The 18,531-nt window shown below is 47.1% G+C and overlaps 1 protein-coding gene and 1 long non-coding RNA gene across 14 annotated transcripts in view; one reads left to right on the forward strand and one right to left on the reverse strand.

Moving 5' to 3' along the window:
• The window catches only part of LOC147014701 (neuronal PAS domain-containing protein 3-like), a 449,452-nt gene that overhangs the window by 413,687 nt on the left and 17,234 nt on the right, over nt 1–18,531 (reverse strand). For 3 of the 11 annotated variants that reach the window (XM_085852848.1, XM_085852845.1, XM_085852850.1), the window contains exon 1: nt 14,589–15,422. The exons of 5 other annotated variants lie outside the window; for them this stretch is intronic. Coding sequence is in view for 3 of the 6 variants with exons in the window: in XM_085852845.1 (XP_085708971.1) it covers nt 14,589–14,638 (50 nt within the window). In the remaining 3 variants the exon portion in view is untranslated. Of the gene's footprint in view, nt 1–874; nt 1,981–14,544; nt 15,424–18,531 lie in introns of those variants that run through there. 3 more of the 11 variants (XM_085852844.1, XM_085852847.1, XM_085852842.1) reach the window with 3 other exon arrangements.
• Nucleotides 13,928–18,531, forward strand: part of LOC147014702 (uncharacterized) — a 16,340-nt gene continuing 11,736 nt past the window's right edge. Inside the window, exon 1 of one of the 3 annotated variants that reach the window (XR_015050862.1) lies at nt 13,928–14,502. This is a non-coding gene — a long non-coding RNA (uncharacterized LOC147014702). The remainder of the gene's footprint in view (nt 14,503–18,531) is intronic. The other 2 variants (XR_015050864.1, XR_015050863.1) reach the window with 2 other exon arrangements.

The raw sequence follows: 18,531 nt of genomic DNA on the forward strand, positions 1-18,531 counted from the left end.
AAAAAAAAAAAAAAACAAACAAACTCAGAGTCCATATTGTAAAACCAGCATTGGCTGTCCTCTTTCTCTCCTGTTCTGAGTCATGGCCTTCAATTCAAACTTTTCACTTTCCCATCATTCCTTTCACCTTCCATCATTCATAAATCACGTCACACATATTTTTACATAAATTAGGTCACACACAAAATATGGTCACACCCACAAGCCCCAATCAAGGCAGATGAACAATTGGGTCACACACAATGTTAGTGGGTGCAACGTTGACAAGTAACAGAACACTTTAAACAATCAGGCTTGGTCAGCATTCTCCTGTAATCCCACCATCCTGTTCTGCCAGGGCACAGCTCCCACACCATTGTAGTACTCAGTCAGGTACTCTCTTACTCGTTTCCCAACTGACAATATGATTGCTGGAAGGGAGAGGCCATATATATATATATATATATATATATATATATATATATATATATATATATATATATATATATATATATATATATATATATATATATATATATATATATATATATATAGTCCCGATTTCTCAATTGTCACGCACAGCTGTCGTGCGACTGTTGCAGGACATTTGCGCAATGGTCGCACGACCGTCGTGTGACCGTTGCGCGAATGTCGTGTGACATGTATGCGAACTCCAGGCAAAGTTCATCCCAAATTTCGCCGGGAGTTAGTGGGACATTCGTGCGATATTCGTGAGACAAACGCAAATGTGTTTTAGTATAAATTCAGTGTGATTCCAAGTGAAAATTATCGCTGTTTTATCGCAATTTGGTGTCTCCAACTAGTCGCGAGCTGTCGCAGCCCAGTGAGATACAGGCTTTAGAGATCCTCCACGGGGATCTAAAAAAAAAATTACCTTTCTCCTTGCACACTCACAAGTCTCGATCCTTCTTCCTCTTCTTCTTCTTCCTCCTGCCGGCACACCATCTTTATTCTACTGAGCTGACTCTCTCTCGCCATTACCTTCACGATTTCTTCCGACAACCTTCCATTCCCGAATCTTACCTGTTCTTCAAAAATACATCAAAAAACAATAATCTTCCTCGTATCCTTTCGATCTCGACACCTCCTGTCACCACGTGTCTCTCTCTCCTTTTCCTGGTACTTTTCATCGAACCAGCAGCAGCTTCACACTGCGTTTACCGTTCCAAATTCACCACACACTTCCACGATTTTACTTCAACCTTCCCTTTTCGGAATGTTACGCAATCCTGATTTTAAATAAATAATTTCACTTTTGATTATACACCTCCCAGAACCAAGTGTTTCTCCCATAACCACGTGATCTGTTTACACCCCCTGTGTTTATCGATCCAAATTCACCACACACTTCCACGATTTTACTTCAACCTTCCCTTTTCCGAATGTTACGCAATCCTTATTTAAAATAAATAATTTCACTTTTGACGATACACCTCCCATCGCCACGTGTTTCTACCGTAACCACGTGATCTGTTGACACCCCCTGCGTTTATCGATCCAAATTAACCATTCACCTCACGATTTTTTTCTACAACACTTCCATGACCTAATCTGACGAAAACTCTCTCAAACAATAATAATAATAATAATAATAATAATAATAATAATAATAAAAACGATCATTTATAATGCTTCTTTCACACGTGTAGTTCTCTTCACTGTATCATAATGAACTACTCTTCCACTACTTAAACAGACTGCTCTCATTTCGACCTCTCCTTCATACCTTGCCTAAAAAATCCAACTCTTACAGCGTTTCTTCTCTCCGTTCTTTGAATTCGCCTTTATTGCATCCATCAAGAAACGTGTTTAATCCCATCTCTGACCGAAAACTTTTTAAAACCCCAGTTTGCTATGAATGTTCACTTTCCATCAACCATTCTTTTTTTCCAACTTCAGTGCCAACTCACTCCTCTCTCTCACTCTCAAAGCAACAATCACACTCTTCTCCCTCCAAGCCTCCTTTTCACTTCTCTCAAAAACTCCCCCCCCTCACCTTTCTCCCTCAACTCTCCCCACTCACCCCTTACCACCATTCACCCCCCTCCCTCACCCTTCTCAAAGTTTCCCCACCTCTCATCCACAAAGCTGCCTCCCTCCACTGCCCTCTCACCGACATCTCTTCACTCCACCTCCTAAAATCCTCAACTGCCTCCGGCCCCCTCTCTTGTGCCCCCTCTCCCCCAGCACCAGAGAGCCTTTTCTCCTCCTCATCCAGCCCTTCCCCAAGCTATTCTGCAATCCCTCACACTCTTTCAACAACACTCCTTACCTCCCCTCTCGTCCCTTGTCCTTCCCTCCCCTTGTCCTTCCCTCCCCTTGTCCTTCCCTCCCCTTGTCCTTCCCTCCCACTGCCCTCCCACCCCTGCACCCAAAGCCTCCTTCTCTCCCTCTTAATTAAAAGTATGGACCTCAAATATCCGGGGCCTTCACTCAAACCTTTCAGATCTTTCCATACAGGCTGCCACTGACAAACCAGACATAATCTGCCTAACATAAACTTTCCACCCCCAAGACGTGTCTAACTCCCAAGTATCTCTCCCTGGTTATTCTCTCCTCTGGTATGACAGACCTGAGCCTCCTCCTTGTGGAGGAGTTGCTCTCTTCATCAAAGACTCGATGCCTCACTCTCCATGCACTGCCCTCACTCCCCCACACCCCCAGGAATACCTCTGGCTACGGATTCCCCTCCACTCACACCTCATGTTTATATGTGTACTGTACCGTCCACCTAACAGTGATGACTCCATTTACATTTCACTATCCGAAAACATGGACCATCTTCTATCTTCTCATGCAAACTCTCTCTTCCTCGTATGTGGTGACTTCAATTGTATTCCATCTCTTCTGGATCCGATTTTGACAAATTTTCCTGACAATATCTGCTGCTCTTCCTCTGGTCCAATCGGTTCTTCTGACCACGTCCTTGTAAAAGTGGATATCTCTCTGGCGATTATCAGAGAACCACCTCACCACCGTCGAGTCTGGCATTTCACTCAAGCCAACTGGCAGGGTCTCCAACCAGCCCTCAAACTTATAGACTGGTCTCCCATCGCTACTTTCTCCAACATCAACTCATCCTGGGAATTCTTTCAAAGAAACTTGCTCTCCCTCACGCACAGATTTATCCCCTCTCGTCTTCAGTTGTCCTACCCTTCCTCCCGCCCTTGGTTTACTGAAGCTTGTGGCGAAGCAGTTGTCCTGAAACAATTTGCCTTTGCCTCATGGAAAGCAAACACAACTGAGGGTCATCTCAGTTCCTTCGATAAAGCTCAGAACAAATGTGTATCTACCCTCAGGAGAGCTAGAAAACAACATCTTTCTCATCTCAAGTCTGAACTCTCAAACCTCTCTCCCTCCTCAAAATCCTGGTGGCATCTAATTAAATCTGTTTCTGGTGTATGTTCCCCCTCCATCCCTCCCTTACCTCAAATGACCACACTGCTGATACCGCATGTGAAAAGGCTGAATGCCCAAACTCGGTGTTTGAATCAAAATCTTATGTCGAAAACCCATCACTTTCTCTACCCACCTTACCCAGTCGTACCCAACTGTCCCTGGACTCTGTGTCCTTTTCTCCTGACAAGGTGGAGAGCTTGCTGTCAAACCTCGACTCAGATTCTGCAACCGGTCCAGACGGCATCAGCCCAAATGTCCTAAAAACCTGCTCTTCTGCTCTTGCTCACCCTCTCTCTGTTCTATTCACCCTCTCATTTGCTCAAGGTCATCTGCCATCTGCTTGGAAAGCTGCAAGCATGACTGCCCTCCATAAAAGGTGCAAAAACAGATCCCTGCAACTACAGACCAATCAGCCTTCTGCCAATCATCAGCAAGATCATGGAATCCATCATCGCTTTCAGACATCAAATCCTTCCTCTTCTCCAATGCCTTGATTTCCGATCATCAGTTTGGTTTCAGACCAGGTCACTCGACCCTGGATATGCTGCTTCTGCTCTCCCAACAATGGATGGAGGTCCTCAATGCCAGACATTAAATCAGAGCCGTATCCCTCGACATATCGCTTGCTTTCGACACAGTCTGGCACCCTGCCCTACTCAGCAAACTCTCTTTCTATGGTATCCAAGGCCATCTCTACTCATGGCTCGCAGACTTCCTCTCCTGTCGCAACCAACGTGTGGCCCTAAATGGAGTTCTTTCATCCCCTCTTCCTGTCCAGGCTGGAGTTCCTCAAGGTAGTGTTCTGGGCCTTGTTCTTTTTCTGGTTTTCATCAACGATCTCTCCGACTCTCTGGAAAATCCTCTATATCTGTTTGCTGATGACTCCACCCTCTGCCGTACAATCTGTCATCCCTCAGATCGGCAAGCAGCAGCTTCTTCGCTCACTGCAGATCTGGATAAAATCACAAACTGGTCCAACACGTGGAACATGTCTTTCAATCATGACAAATCTCACACTGTCACTATGTCTCTCCGAAAGGACCGTTTCGAACCTCCCCCCCCCCATCCACTTTCTTAACAATCCTCTGGAAGAAGTCCTTTCTTTCAAGCTTCTGGGTCTCACTATTTGCCATGACCTTTCCTGGGAAAGCCACATTTCAAACCTCACCTCCAAAGCCAGTCGCAGACTGGGAATCCTCCGTCGTGCAAAGTCCTTCCTCGGCCCACCTGAGCTTCTGACCACTTACAAAGCTTTCGTCCACAGCCTGATAGAGTACTGCTCTCCCCCCTGGGCTGGTTCTCCTGCCTCTCACTTTTCTTGGCTTCACGCTGTGGAAACCAAGGCATTTCGGATCATTGGTATCTCCCGCGATGAGGCTGAGTCTTTGGGCCTCTCACTCTCTCACTTCAGGCAGGTCGGTGGTCTTTCTGTCTTCTACAGTCTTCTCTCCAGCCTTGCCCCCTCCCCCTGCCCTCTCTGCGATTTGTCCCCACCACATTTCCGGAGGGTGCTCAAGGTCTGCCAACAACCCCCTTCTGGTAAAACTACCAAAATCACGAATCACTGCTCACCTTCACTCTTTCATTCCTCTTTTTTCCCGCCTTTGGAATAAACTCCCTCTCTCTATTCAATCCCATTCTTCCCTCCAGGCCTTCAAAACAGCTGTTCACCACGAACTCTTATCATCCCCCATCCAAATCCACGATCTTTTCTACCCCCGATAATCCACCCAAGCCCACCTCCTTCAAGTCCCTGCTTTCCTTCCTGAAAGTCCCTGTAATGTCCATCTTGTATTCCCCGTGTTCCTCGCCCAATCCCTCTCCCTTCCACAGATCTCCGAATATCTCTGTTCCCCACTGTTTTGTTCCTTCCCACTCCTGCCCCTCTTGTCTCATGCCCCACTTGCTGTGCGTTGTGTGTTAGCTCTCATACGAGCCTCGACAAGGTATACAAAAAATAAAATAAAAAGTCTTTGTGGGATGCACCCCAGTGCCTGCTTGCAGTCTGCTGGCTCTCCCTCCTCGCGTGTGTGTGTGTATATATATATATATATATATATATATATATATATATATATATATATATATATATATATATATATATGTATAGTTTGTGAAAGACTTAGGTCAAACACTTTCCCCGGATGATCCCACAAGAAAGTGTGTACATAATATATACATACAGACAATATAGTTGTGGAAGGGGAAGGGGGAGGGGGATGTTTACGCATTATGTCATCAGAGAATAGACAATTTCAAATCCTCCACCAACAGCCACATCGAAAGGTTGAATACTCCTCCATCATGACATATAAACAGACGTGACCGTCCCTGTGGCCCATTTCACACCTCCACATCAACCATCTCCTGTTTTCATTGTCTTGTTGAAATTCGCCACCCCCTCCCCCCCCTCAACCTGTTTCAATTTGTACTACCACCAATTATTCAGACATCATCAAACAACATAAACAACTACTGTTGATACAATTGTCTCAATCTTCATCCTCTTACATTATCTTTCAAGAGAAATTAAAGAGCTCTCACCACAGCATGGACAAATGTCATTCAGAATCCTCAAGCTCTAAACACTGTTACATAGGACTCAACTCTGCAAAACTCCCAATGAAGTGCTTTCAACCTTCAGGTCCATCTTCATATTACCTACGCAGATTTATGGATTAAAAAAAAAAAACATCCATCCATCCATCCATTGGGACCATACGCTGTGCAGAGCGTTGATGCTGCCTAAGCTGTCTCCTTGGCTATTGGGTACAATCCCGGACGGGTCATCACTCCGACGCAGGATACCAGCAAGCTGGCACTCATTTTGCCAACCTTGGAAGGATGAACAGGCAGAGTCAACCCCACCTGGAATTAATTCAACAGCCGAGGGGGATTTGAACTCAGGTTCCTGGGATCCCAAGCCCACCACCCTAACCATTAAGCCAACACCAGGCATTTTAAACATCCAAGCCATCCCTTTCTTTCCTCTTCACATCCTATACATATTCACCTTTGCAGCTATTTCTTTTCAAACTATTATTTCTATTTTCCCCAACTTTCCTTTCTTCCCTTTCTCACCCACCATCCTACAGTTTCGCCTCCTTTTCCCAAAAAATATTTTCTTCAATTTACCCCTCACAGCCTTGTAACCTCCACTTGTGTATGTACTATCTCAACGGACACTGTTGACCGTAAGCAAAGTGTGAATTCATACACTCATCCAATTATGACCCAGAAGACATGAGACTGATATCCGTGCAAAGGAACGAACACTAGTTGGTGGTTAACCACCTTGATCGACAATCTAAACACAGAGAGAAAGCTTTGATTCTTCCCAAGAGAAGCGAAAGACTTGGACCTGGACACCTTCCTGAAGTCCGCAACATCTGTGCGGCCTGGGCCTGGAAACAAATGGCTCATCTCACAAAGGTCAACGACTTGTCATTATCACAGGCGCACGCCGCTGATGAATGCACGAGACAGCAGGCAGGCGCATCCTCCGTCGCAGCTGTTAACTCGAAGCCTGCGAGGCATGCAAAAGCAAGCGAGTTGGCAAAAGTCACTGAACAGGAAAAAAAAATGGCCGAAACTTCTCTCTCCAGGCATTACGGCTTCTGGGAGAGAAGAGCACGCAAATCCGCATCAAAATCACTTTGGATTGCAATGCTCAAATAATAGCAGGGGTTCTGGTTGGGGGGTAAAAGAAAAGGGAGGGGAAGAGTGCACTGAAAATGTGAGTCCGCAGAGGCCCTTGCGTGTCCAGTATGAGGCTTCGGGAGTGCAAATTACATGCGGTGTTGGTGAAACATTGACCACATTCTGATTGAGCCTTTGAAATTAATCAAATAACCGAGCAAACCCCAATATAGCAAAGAGGGATTTAATCCCGGGAGTGACAGCTCTATAGGCAATGCCGAAAGACTCGACTGCGCGGCTCAACACAACAAAACTCATTATAAAACAGTGTAGCATGCAAGAGACTTGGCAAAGCAAAACTAATTAAATCTATTTCAGGCAGAAATCAGAAATAAATAAATAAATAAATAAATAAATATAAGGCTTGGCTGTTTTTGATCCATCAAAGGCTTTGGGATGCCAATGCCCAATCTGCAGAATGCTCTCACATGCTCTCAACGTCAGTGACGTCACAGATATGATGCATGCTCAATCAACTCGCAACTCGCAATTTGTCGCGACAAATTTATTGACGCTTGTGTCAAACCCAACGACCACAACAGCCTCACAAAAGCCTGTACTTGGCAATTAAAATCCAAAGTGCCTTTTAGCAGCCAGGACATCAGCGGGAACATGGTGTTCGCATTGACAAAGGGCTCTGAGAAGGTAAACACTCCACCTGCCCTTTGGCACATCTCTATTCATATCAAGCACTTTTGCATTACAGAAACTGCCTAATAGTATTGTAAATTGATTGATTTTCTTGGTATAAGCCAGTGAAGATTCTGTCAGGATTCTCATAAAAAATATTCAAATTCAGCCTGTGGCTCCATCATTGCTGGGAGTGCAGCAGCTGTGCCACTGATGCAGTGCTCCCTGTTCCCAGTAAGCTGGGACTCATTTTGCCGACCTCACAATGATGACAGGTTGAGTCAACCTGGTGTCAATTAATGGTGCGACGCGAGCTCAAACTCAAGACCTTAAGATCTTAACATCTTAAGCCAACCACATTAACCATTAGGCCAACACCAGACTTGGGATGCTCAAGAAGAAGGACAATTAGTCCTGTGTTAAATCTAAAGACAGTATTCGGTCTCACACAAAGGATACTGTGAGATCTTCAACATCCACACTGATAAGCAGACAACACAGCCAGGTCAGATTTGCATTCACAGTGTCGAAGGCTAATGGAGGAGCTTGTACATATAGAGCATATCTCGTGCAGGACATGGACGTACTGTAGATAGATATAAGCATGCAGAGTTACAAGGACATCAGATAAATATGGATAAACCACCATAGTGTATGGGATTTGAACCTGTCATCCCAACAACACGAGCTATGGTCTACAATGGAAATGCCAAACAGGCCAACCTATAGTCAATGGAAAAAGGGTGGTCTTTCTTCAAAGGGTGCACAGTTTCACCAAGTCATGGCTGCTTGTTGGCCGATAACTCAATCATCCCATTAAACAGATGGAGACATGACGATGATCTGCCAAGAATGTCTTACTCATGTTCGAGTTGTGAAAATTTGATACAATTTGCAGACTATGGGAACTCTTGCTGATTTCCCTGCAGTAGGAACATGAGTAATGCTTCAAACATGGCCCTGCTTAGGATGCGGTATCTTGTCCGTCTCAGCAAAAAAAGCAAGCACCAACAAAACTACCAACACTTTTGCTCCAGCATGCTGTTGCTTGAACCAAACAAATTTCGATGAACATCAGAAATGTTTGATGACTTTGGGTGTTGGCCGTGTATGGAAGGAAAAGGTGATCATTCATCCTTCAGAATGCATCGAAACTCATTCAACGGCTTCGAACAGTTCACTTTTGCATCTCACAAATGGGCCAGATCTGGATCCGGACATGAAGCAAAATCGAATCGGCTTGTTCTTGTCACCTAACCAACTCAACCACCAAGTTTTGTCACAACTCGTCCATAAACTTTTGAGATATTGTGCTACATATCGTTTTTAGCCCGAATCTCTAAATGGGGAAGAATCACTTTAAAAATTATTGGATCTGAATCTTCACCAAAATTGAATCAATTTGTCCTCGTCACACACCCAACATGTCCACCAAGTTTCGGCTGAATCCGTCCACAATTTTTTTGAGATATCCTGCTTACAGATAAACAAACAGACAGGAGTGAAAACATAACCTCCATCTATCTTCGGTGGTGGAAGTAATAAGTAAAAATTTTGATCCAATTTAAGCCATTACCAAATTCCAATGGGTGGCATGGTGTTCCACGTCAGTAGGTAGGTGTATTTATGTAACAAGGCAGTGCAGTGGTGAATATCATTTTCTTAACAATATGGATAAAGCAGAAGGGTTTAAGTCACTTCACAAAGGCCATGATCGTGAAAGTTCTCCGCCTATTGTCTCAACTATTGCGCAAGGCAAATCTGGAATGAAATCAGGAAAGAAAAAAAAAAGGTGTACAGTACTTGTATAAGCAACATAAAAGGGTGGATTGGCCGAGTCCGTTGGGAGCAGCCATTGTTATAAGAAGAGAAGTTGGGTCATTCCGACAACACATCCCCAGTTACTTCATTACGTTGAGTGCCACCGCTGGCATGGAATACTATTTCATTAATAGCAAGTTTAGTCAATGGTGTAACTTTCAAATCGTTCATGTAAATTTACTGGACTTTACAATGGACCTCTGTGGATGGCCTTTAACAAAATTATGTATCCCACACTGCTTCGACGTTCGTGTGAAGTGGTGCAAGATTGGAGTTCTGCAATGGTGGAAGAGTGAAGTGGTGGAGTGGTGGAATGGAGTGGTGTAGTGGTGGAGTGGAGGGATGGCGAAGTGGAAAAGTGGTGGAATGGAGAAAAGGAGTTGTGGAGTGGAGGAGTGGTGGAACGGAGTGGAGGAGGGATGGAATGGAGTGGCAGAGGGGTGGAATGCAGTGGCGGAGAGGTGGAATGGATTACAGGAGTGGTGGAGTGGAGGAATGGAGTGGAGAAGGGGTGGAATGGAGTGGCAGAGAGGTGAAATGTAGTGGAGTTCTGAAGTGGAGGAATGGAGTGGAGCAGTGGTGGAATGGGTTGAAGGAGTGGTGTAATGTAGTGTAGGAGTGGTGGAATGGAGTGGAGGAGAGGGGGAATGGAGTGAAGGAGGGGTGGAATGCATTGCAGTGGTGGAGTGGAGGAGTGTGGAATAAAGTGGTGGTGGAATGGTGCAGTGGTGTAGTGGAGTGCAGGGTTGGAGTGGTGCAATGGAGTGGTGGAATGGAATGGAGGAGTGGTGGAATGGAGGAGTGGGGGAATGGAGTGGAGAGGCGCAATTGATTGGGTGTTGGCACAGTGGACTGGTGTGGTGATGGAGACTCTGGAATTGTGGCGAAGTGAAGTGGAAGAGTACAGTGATGGATTAGTGAAGTGGTGGAATAGTGGATTAGTGAAGTGGTGGAATAGTGGATTAGTGGAGTGGTGGAAGATGTGGATTCGTGGAGTGGTGGAATAGTGGATTAGTGAAGTGGTGGAAGATGTAGATTGGTGAAGTGGTGGAATAGTGGAGTCATAGAGTGGTGGATATCCCCCCTGCTTAAACTTCCCAAAATCTGTATTCACCACTGTCACCCAAAATATAACAACGGAGAGAAATGAGACAAGGAGGTGGTTCAACCTATCCCGAGGTGTTTTGCTGTTATTTCTCCATAATTGGTGTGGGAATAAATATATAAGTATGTATAATTGGTGAGAGAAAAATATTTCCTTCCGAATAATACACAAACACGAGTTAAATCGGAACGTGGGCCCAAGACTGACGAAAGTGGTGTTTCTTGGTCTGGTGTCGCATCTCATTCCACGACCATTTGAACGCCCCCCCCCCCCGTATACACCACCATTTGTCTCGAGGGTGCAGGAGTGCCCCACAACCCGCTCAACTACGTTGTAAGATACTTCCATCACTATTTGACAGAATTTAAAGGTTTTGCCGTTACTCTTGACATCTCCATCCTCATCAACTTTTCCCGGTATGTTTTCTTGACTTGCTACTTTTACTCTGCATCCATTCCTTTCAATATCACCAATTCTGTCTCATATATTATCCTGTTACCCCCACCCAACCCCCGACCCATATATTTCTCCTCTCTTTGCTCTTTTATCCCACACATGCATCATTCCTGCACTATGAATGACTCACCCAGAATACGTCGTGAGTATGAAAACCCACACTAATTACGTCGTGAAAAAGCGTGCGGTATTTTGTGGCCAAGCTAGAGTTTAAGAGGTGAACCGTTTAATTGCCGCCTTTCATCATGCTTCCCACGCTAACAGTAGCTGCGAACAGGTTCCGCTGCACAGATGCTGCTGCACGTGTCGTCTGTTGCAGCCGACATGAGAAGCCACATTCGTGGGTAGAGGCAAAACGGAGTCACATTTATTTTGCACTGATGTTCCATCATAGGCGGCAGATACCGTGTACCCACTCTCCAGGCAAACAATGGGCCCCCAGGTAAAGAATAGACCTCCAGGCAAACAATGGGCTCCCAGGCAAACAATGGTCTCCCAGGCAAACAATGGGCTCCCCAGACAAACAATGGTCTTGCAGGAAAGCAATGGGCTCCCAGGCAAACAATGGGCTCCCAGACAAACAATGGTCTTGTAGGAAAACAATGGGCTACCCAGACAAACAATGCCCCCCCCCCCAGTAAAGAATGGGCCCCTAGGCAAACAATGGGCTCACAGGCAAACAATGGGCTCGCAGGAAAATAAGGGGCTCCCCGGTCAAACAATGGGCTCCCAGGCAAACGATGGACCCCCAGGCAAACAATGGGCCCCAGGAAAACAATGGGCCCCCAGGGAAACAATGGGCCCTCAGGCAAACAATGGACCCCCAGGAAAACAATGGGCCCCAGGCAAAACAATGGGCCCCAGGAAAACAATGGGCCCCCAGGAAAACAATGGGCCCCAGGAAAACAATGGGCCCCCAGGCAAACAATGGACTCCCAGGAAAACAATGGGCTCGTTATTTATTTATTTATTTTCTCACTTACGAGATTGAGGCTAGTGGAAGAGCAGGGTGAGCAAGGGTAAGAGCTAACAATTGGGCAGCAGGGCAAGAAGTGGACTCAATAAGGGAATGAACAAACTGTAAAGAGGTGTGAGAGAGAGAGAGAGAGAGAGAGAGAGAGAGAGAGAGAGAGAGAGAGAGAGAGAGAGAGAGAGAGAGAGAGAGAGAGAGAGAGAGAGAGAGAGAGAGAGAGAGAGAGAGAGAGAGAGAGAGAGAGAGAGAGAGAGAGAGAGAGAGAGAGAGAGAGAGAGAGAGAGAGAGAGAGAGAGAGAGAGAGAGAGAGAGAGAGAGAGAGAGAGAGAGAGAGAGAGAGAGAGAGAGAGGCGGGGGGGGGGGGAGGAAAAACTGCAACCTGCAAGGAAGAGTGTTGGGTTAGGAAGGGTGAATGGTGGTCATAAGGATGGGGGTGCAATGAGATGGTGGTGCACCACCTTCTTGAAGCCCTGGGGGTGTTGAACCTTAGAAGGAAGTAATGAAAAACGAGGATGTTTCCGGATGTGTTGCTGAGATTAAACGACTCGGTGGGTCTAGAGTACGGTAGAGGTGATATAAGAGATCAAAGAGAAAGTCACCCTTAGGAGGGTTTACTGAAAATTATTCCACATCAGGTGATCCACCTCTCACATGACAATCTCTTCCACCATCACACCTCATGGCGCATGCATTGCCATTATGAAGAAGCAAGCTCATGACAATTGCAACAGTTCAAAATGGCTGATATATAAAGTCTAAAGGTGCAGAATTCACTCCTGGAGATACATTCTACCCCTTGACCCCCTATCCCCTGCTATATCCACCCTCCCCCTACTCCCCTCACCCCCAGGGCTCTATTCCGGGGTGTTTTTTGAAATTAGCCACAGATATTCAACCGAGTGGAAGAGACTTCTCACTCCATGCCAAATACAGTCATTCATATATCCCTGGGCGAGATGCCCCGAGTGCCTTCGTTGCAAAAGCCACGCAAGGCTGCTCGCAGTCGAAATTACAGAGAGCAGAGACATATCTGCTGCTCGCAGCGAGTAGTGGTGCTACGTGGGGATGCGGATTGTGACAAAAGAATATAATTTTACTGAAGAAAACCAGCTTCGCTTTTCCCTTACAAAAACACCCCATCACCACCATCACCACCATCACCACCACCCTGTTCAGCCGCAAAGCAAAATGCCACTTTCGAAGTTTACCCTCGTCTTTACACGAGTCTCACTGACACTCCACCACGAACAGTATCATGACGTTTTGGCTCGGTTTTTACCTGCCTGGTGCTCGGACTTGGGCCTACGTCGACCACTCGGTCGGTATATATCGACGGTTGGTTGAGCGGATGCCATTGGCACATCAGGTAGTGTCGAAGCAATAAGGTGAACGGCACGATGAGCGCGTGCCTGCTGCATTAAATCTGAAAACGCACCTCACCACCTCTATTGTGACGTCAGCATCACTAGGGACACGTAATGGCGGTTAAATCATTAGGCCATTATGCGCGTGCTCAATACACCGCGATCGCTTTTTCGTCTCAGCCGCAGAAAGTCATATTTCCACGCGCACTGACATTAACGACAACAAACACAGAGGCGCCTGTCCATGGCTTCGCTGCTGTTCATTAATGCAAGCACAGAGCAATAAGCGGCGATGCATAATGGCTTCGCTTACGCCAATATGTGCATCGAATTGGAGAGGGGGGAAAAAAAAGTGAGAAAATGCTCGAAGGAATCGAATTAGAAAATAGGAAACACACAATCATCCTATCGGAGCCTGTATAGGGTTACGTTGGATTAATATCGGGAATGATGTATTAGCAGCCCCGCCGCTTCGCCCTCCCTTCGTCCCCCCCGACGCTCGCCAAACTCATTTCCAAGTTCCACGACATTCAATTGGCCGAGCACGTGGTGCGGAGGGAGACACGTCCACACGGCGTGCTCACGCCGGCGTCCCGAGACCACGCGTCCCCTCGCACACCAGGGACTACGTTTTGTCGGCGCTTTTTGTCAATTTTTAACTTCCTTCTGAAGAACTCGCGGCGCGCGCGCGACTCGCGTGCCTTCACTTCTCCGCTCATTCATTCATTCGTTTTGTCTGAACGTCGCGTTTGTGACGTCAGAGCGCGCGCGCCGCCTCAGCCGTTTCCGCGGATTGCGCGACGTGGAGGTATGGAGTGGGGCGGGGCCGGTCTACACCTGAGAACGGTGCGAATGGCAGACGGAGTGAGGGAGACGGCGAACCGGGGGTTACGGCGGGTTGCTCGAGCTCGTTGGGTGTTACTGTCCGACACACTGTACGACACACTGTACCGCGCATTCTTGCGCGCGTCGCGAGATGCCCCGCGGAGCCCGCGCGCCGGAAGGCAACGCAGAGCGTGCGCCACCGCCCCCTCGCCGGCACAGACGAGGCCCCGGTAACCTCCCCCCGGCCCCGCCCCTCCCCGATCATCACCCACCCCAAACCGGCCGCCTCCTCCCCCTCGGCGGGCGCGGCCGTTACCGTTCACGTCTTGAAGCGTCTTGCTTGCCTTCTTGCTTGCTCGGCGCCATATTTTAACGGACCAAGGCAGGAAGACGAAGAGGGAGGGGGGTTCCCCCTCCCCCTTCTCCTCCCCACCCCCCCGATGGAAAAAAATCCGTTTCTCACGCCGTCCTCGGTCCTCCAGCTCTCCCGCGCCGAACCAGCGCCTTGCGATGCGCTCCTCTCCGATCACTCGTCGCCGAGACTCCGACCCGAGACCCCGGGTCTCGCGTCTCGGTCTAGGTCCCTTCTCTGAGTCTAGTGTCTCGGAGACGCTCGGCGGCACGGCGCTCCGCCGACTCCCTCCCCCTTGCTCCGGAACATCGGCGCAATGGTCGCGCTTTTACCGGGAGCCGCCGGTAGACGGAGCTCAGCGCAAGCCAGCCCTCCGAGCCACTAATTCAACGTGTCCTGATAAAAAGGGGGTTCCATTCAATCCGCTGGTGAATTAATAAATAAAATGTGTATAAATGTCCCAAATGATGCGATTTCTTCCACCATCTGTACCCCCTCGTGCCTCCTCCGGTAGCTCACGATCATCGAGCGACTCATCGAACGAGTTGGGTTTGTCCGACGATCCACGCCGTCGGGACGTGTGTCTGACATACTGGCGGCTGGTTACACCTGCCGTTCGTTCGTCGCTTAAACATCTACCTTTAATGGCTGCTCCCAATGAGAAGCTCGGAGTTCCGTATGGACGAGCTTGCTCAATCAATGCATTCGTTAGAGTTAGGGTTAGAGTTGGGGTTAGTGTTGGGGTTAGTGTTAGGGTTACAGTTCGAGTTAGAGTTAGGGTTGGGCTTAGAGTTAGGGTTTGGGCTTAGAGTTAGGGTTGGGCTTAGAGTTAGGGTTTGGGGTTAGAGTTAGGGTTAGTGTTAGGGTTAGTGTTAGGGTTACAGTTAGAGTTAGGGTTGGGCTTAGAGTTAGGGTTTGGGGTTAGAGTTAGGGTTAGAGTTGGGGTTAGTGTTAGGGTTAGTGTTAGGGTTACAGTTAGAGTTAGGGTTGGGCTTAGAGTTAGGGTTTGGGGTTAGAGTTAGGGTTAGAGTTAGGGTTAGAGTTGGGGTTAGGGTTAGGGTTAGAGTTGGGCTTAGAGTTAGGGTTAGAGTTAGGGTTAGAGTTTGGGGTTAGAGTTTGAGTTAGGGTTAGAGTTAAGGTTAGAGTTTGGATTAGGGTTAAAGTTAGAGTTAGGGTTAGAACGTTGGAGAACGAGAGAACGAATCAATGCATTCGTTAGGGTTAGGGTCAGGGGTTAGGGTTAGAGTTAGGTTTAGGGTTAGAGTTTGGGTTAGTGTTCGAGTTCGGGTGAGAACGTTGGAGAACGAGAGAACGAATCAATGCATTCGTTAGGGTTGGAGTTAGGGTTAGAGTTTGGGGTTAGAGTTTGAGTTAGGGTTAGAGTTAAGGTTAGAGTTTGGATTAGGGTTAGAGTTAGAGTTATGGTTAGAACGTTGGAGAACGAGAGAACGAACCAATGCATTCGTTAGGGTTAGGGTCAGGGGTTAGGGTTAGAGTTAGGTTTAGGGTTAGAGTTTGGGTTAGTGTTCGAGTTCGGGTGAGAACGTTGGAGAACGAGAGAACGAATCAATGCATTCGTTAGGGTTAGGGTCAGGGGTTAGGGTTAGAGTTAGGTTTAGGGTTAGAGTTAGAGTTTGGGTTAGTGTTCGAGTTCGGGTGAGAACGTTGGAGAACGAGAGAACGAATCAATGCATTCGTAAGGTTTGCTCGCAAATGGCGAATCATCGATTGATTGCTCATTGCACGCTCACAACTGGACACGGATCGAAGTTTGAACACTGCGAGTACATTTCGTACCGAACCCGACAAACGGGGATCAAAAGTGGATTCTTTTTCTCACGTTTCCCAACGTCACGTGATAAGAGTGGTGCAAATTGTCATACTACGATGTCATACTACGATGACGATTACTACTTCTACTACTACTACTACTACCTCACAACCTGAATGGCTCCAACTATTCTCACCTTTTTGTGACGTCGGCTGGGGAAAGTCTTTTGCCCCAAGTATTTCATGAACCGACTGGCCAGACCTGACATTTGATTGGAGTTGATTTGTGCAAGAATTTGTCATTTGTTTCAGGGTGCCGGAGATAGCTCGCCTACTCATCACAAAAGTCTGGGATGTTTAGCATACACCAGCTCATCTGGCATAAGAGGCACTCAGTTTAAGGTCCATCCAAGGGACGGGCACACTTTGTAATGCAACGATATGGTTGGGAAGCACCAATACGCCAGGTCCCAGATCATCGGGGAGTGTAATCTTCGGCGACGTTTGTAATCTGGTCGGGAATTTATCCTAAGCTCGGCAGCTCAAAGGTAATCCTGCCTGACTTGTGACATACCATACCTATGTGAAATCGGCCCGAAGAAGTCCACGTGGATTGGATGAAACGCGACCTGAGATTTCTGCTCCCCCCAGTCCATTGGCTTCGTGGTTAGGATGGCGGCTTGGGTTCCGAGGGTCCTGAGTTCAAGCCCCATTGGGCCGCTGAATTAATACACCAGGAGGTTGACCCAGCCTGTCATCCTTCCAAGGTCGGCAAAATGAGTACCAGTGTACTGCTAAGGGGGACACTGCATCAGCGGCAAAGCCGCGTCCCAGCCAATGATGCAACCAGCATCCAGAGAGAGAGAGAGAGAGAGAGAGAGAGAGAGAGAGAGAGAGAGAGAGAGAGAGAGAGAGAGAGAGAGAGAGACAGACAGAGAGAGACAGAGAGACAGACAGACAGACAGTGTCCATTTCAAAATGGAGGGAGAAGTACCATTTCCTTATAATGGCTTAACAGTTAAGGTGGTTTGCATTATGGTCTTAGGGTCCTGAGTTGAAACCACAGCTATGCCAACATTCCAGCACACAGGTCGACATCCTTTTCAGGTCAACAAAATGAGTACCAGCTTGCTGGGACGAAAAGATCAATCACAGTTGATCTGATGATAGCAGTAGCATGCCCCCCTACCGAAATTGTAGAGGCCAGTAAAAGAGGAGCCTTTTGGTCGCCTCTGACTCTGATCGATACCTTACGTTACCCAGTAACAACTTTCGTTGAAAGAACATATTTCACACACATGTTGGAGAAGGGAGGGGGTAGCGTGGGGGGGGGGTAGACTAAAACAGACTGAGAAATGTTTCTGGTGTGGACTTCATATTTGGTGACCAGAAGTTAGAAAACGATTTGATACCTAATGTGTTGGAGCAATGGTCTTGTTTCAAAGACAGGTTCGATGCAAGACACAGGCCAGGTGTTTGTGGCTTCTGTGCTTCTTCACAAGCTAATAATGGTGCATATGAGAATTTATTTTTATTATTTATTTTTTTCAAGGATTTACAAGGAAATTATGCACAGCAGGAGGCCATTCGGCCCATCATGCCTGCACCACACCAATACCAGGTTTAATGAATCCGTCGATACCCCTTCTCTTCGTGTGCAGCTTTTTGGTTGCTACACTGGTACTCATTTCGCCGAACTCGGAAGGATGACAGGCTGAGTCAACCCCCTGGTGTAAATTCAGCAGCAAACAGGGCTTCAACTCAGGAACCTAGGATCCCAAGCCACCACCCTAACAACTAAGCCAACACCAGGTTGAACACGTTTGTGGCAAGGTTTGTAAATATGCAACAGGTCTTACTTTCTATCGGCCAAAAAAGGATTGTTCAAAATCTCTAAATGACCGTCAGGCTTGTAATACCAATGTTCCAATGCGTGTGTGGATGGGCACGGAATGTTTTCATGTGTGTATGGAGGATTTTGTAAATTGTCTGAAAGCATGAACATCCACTAGACCAGGATGATGTGTTTAGCGTCTCGCAATGAGAGTTGGGCATGTTATTTCGCTCACAGTGCAGATGTGTAAGGAAATAGTACGATAGTGGTGGGAGTCATTTTGATCAGCAGTTTGCTTGTCAC

This window comes from Eptatretus burgeri, chromosome 13 (assembly GCF_056783735.1).
Source record: "Eptatretus burgeri isolate ZD-2024b chromosome 13, Ebu_testis_v1, whole genome shotgun sequence".
Taxonomy (NCBI): Eukaryota; Metazoa; Chordata; class Myxini; order Myxiniformes; family Myxinidae; genus Eptatretus; species Eptatretus burgeri.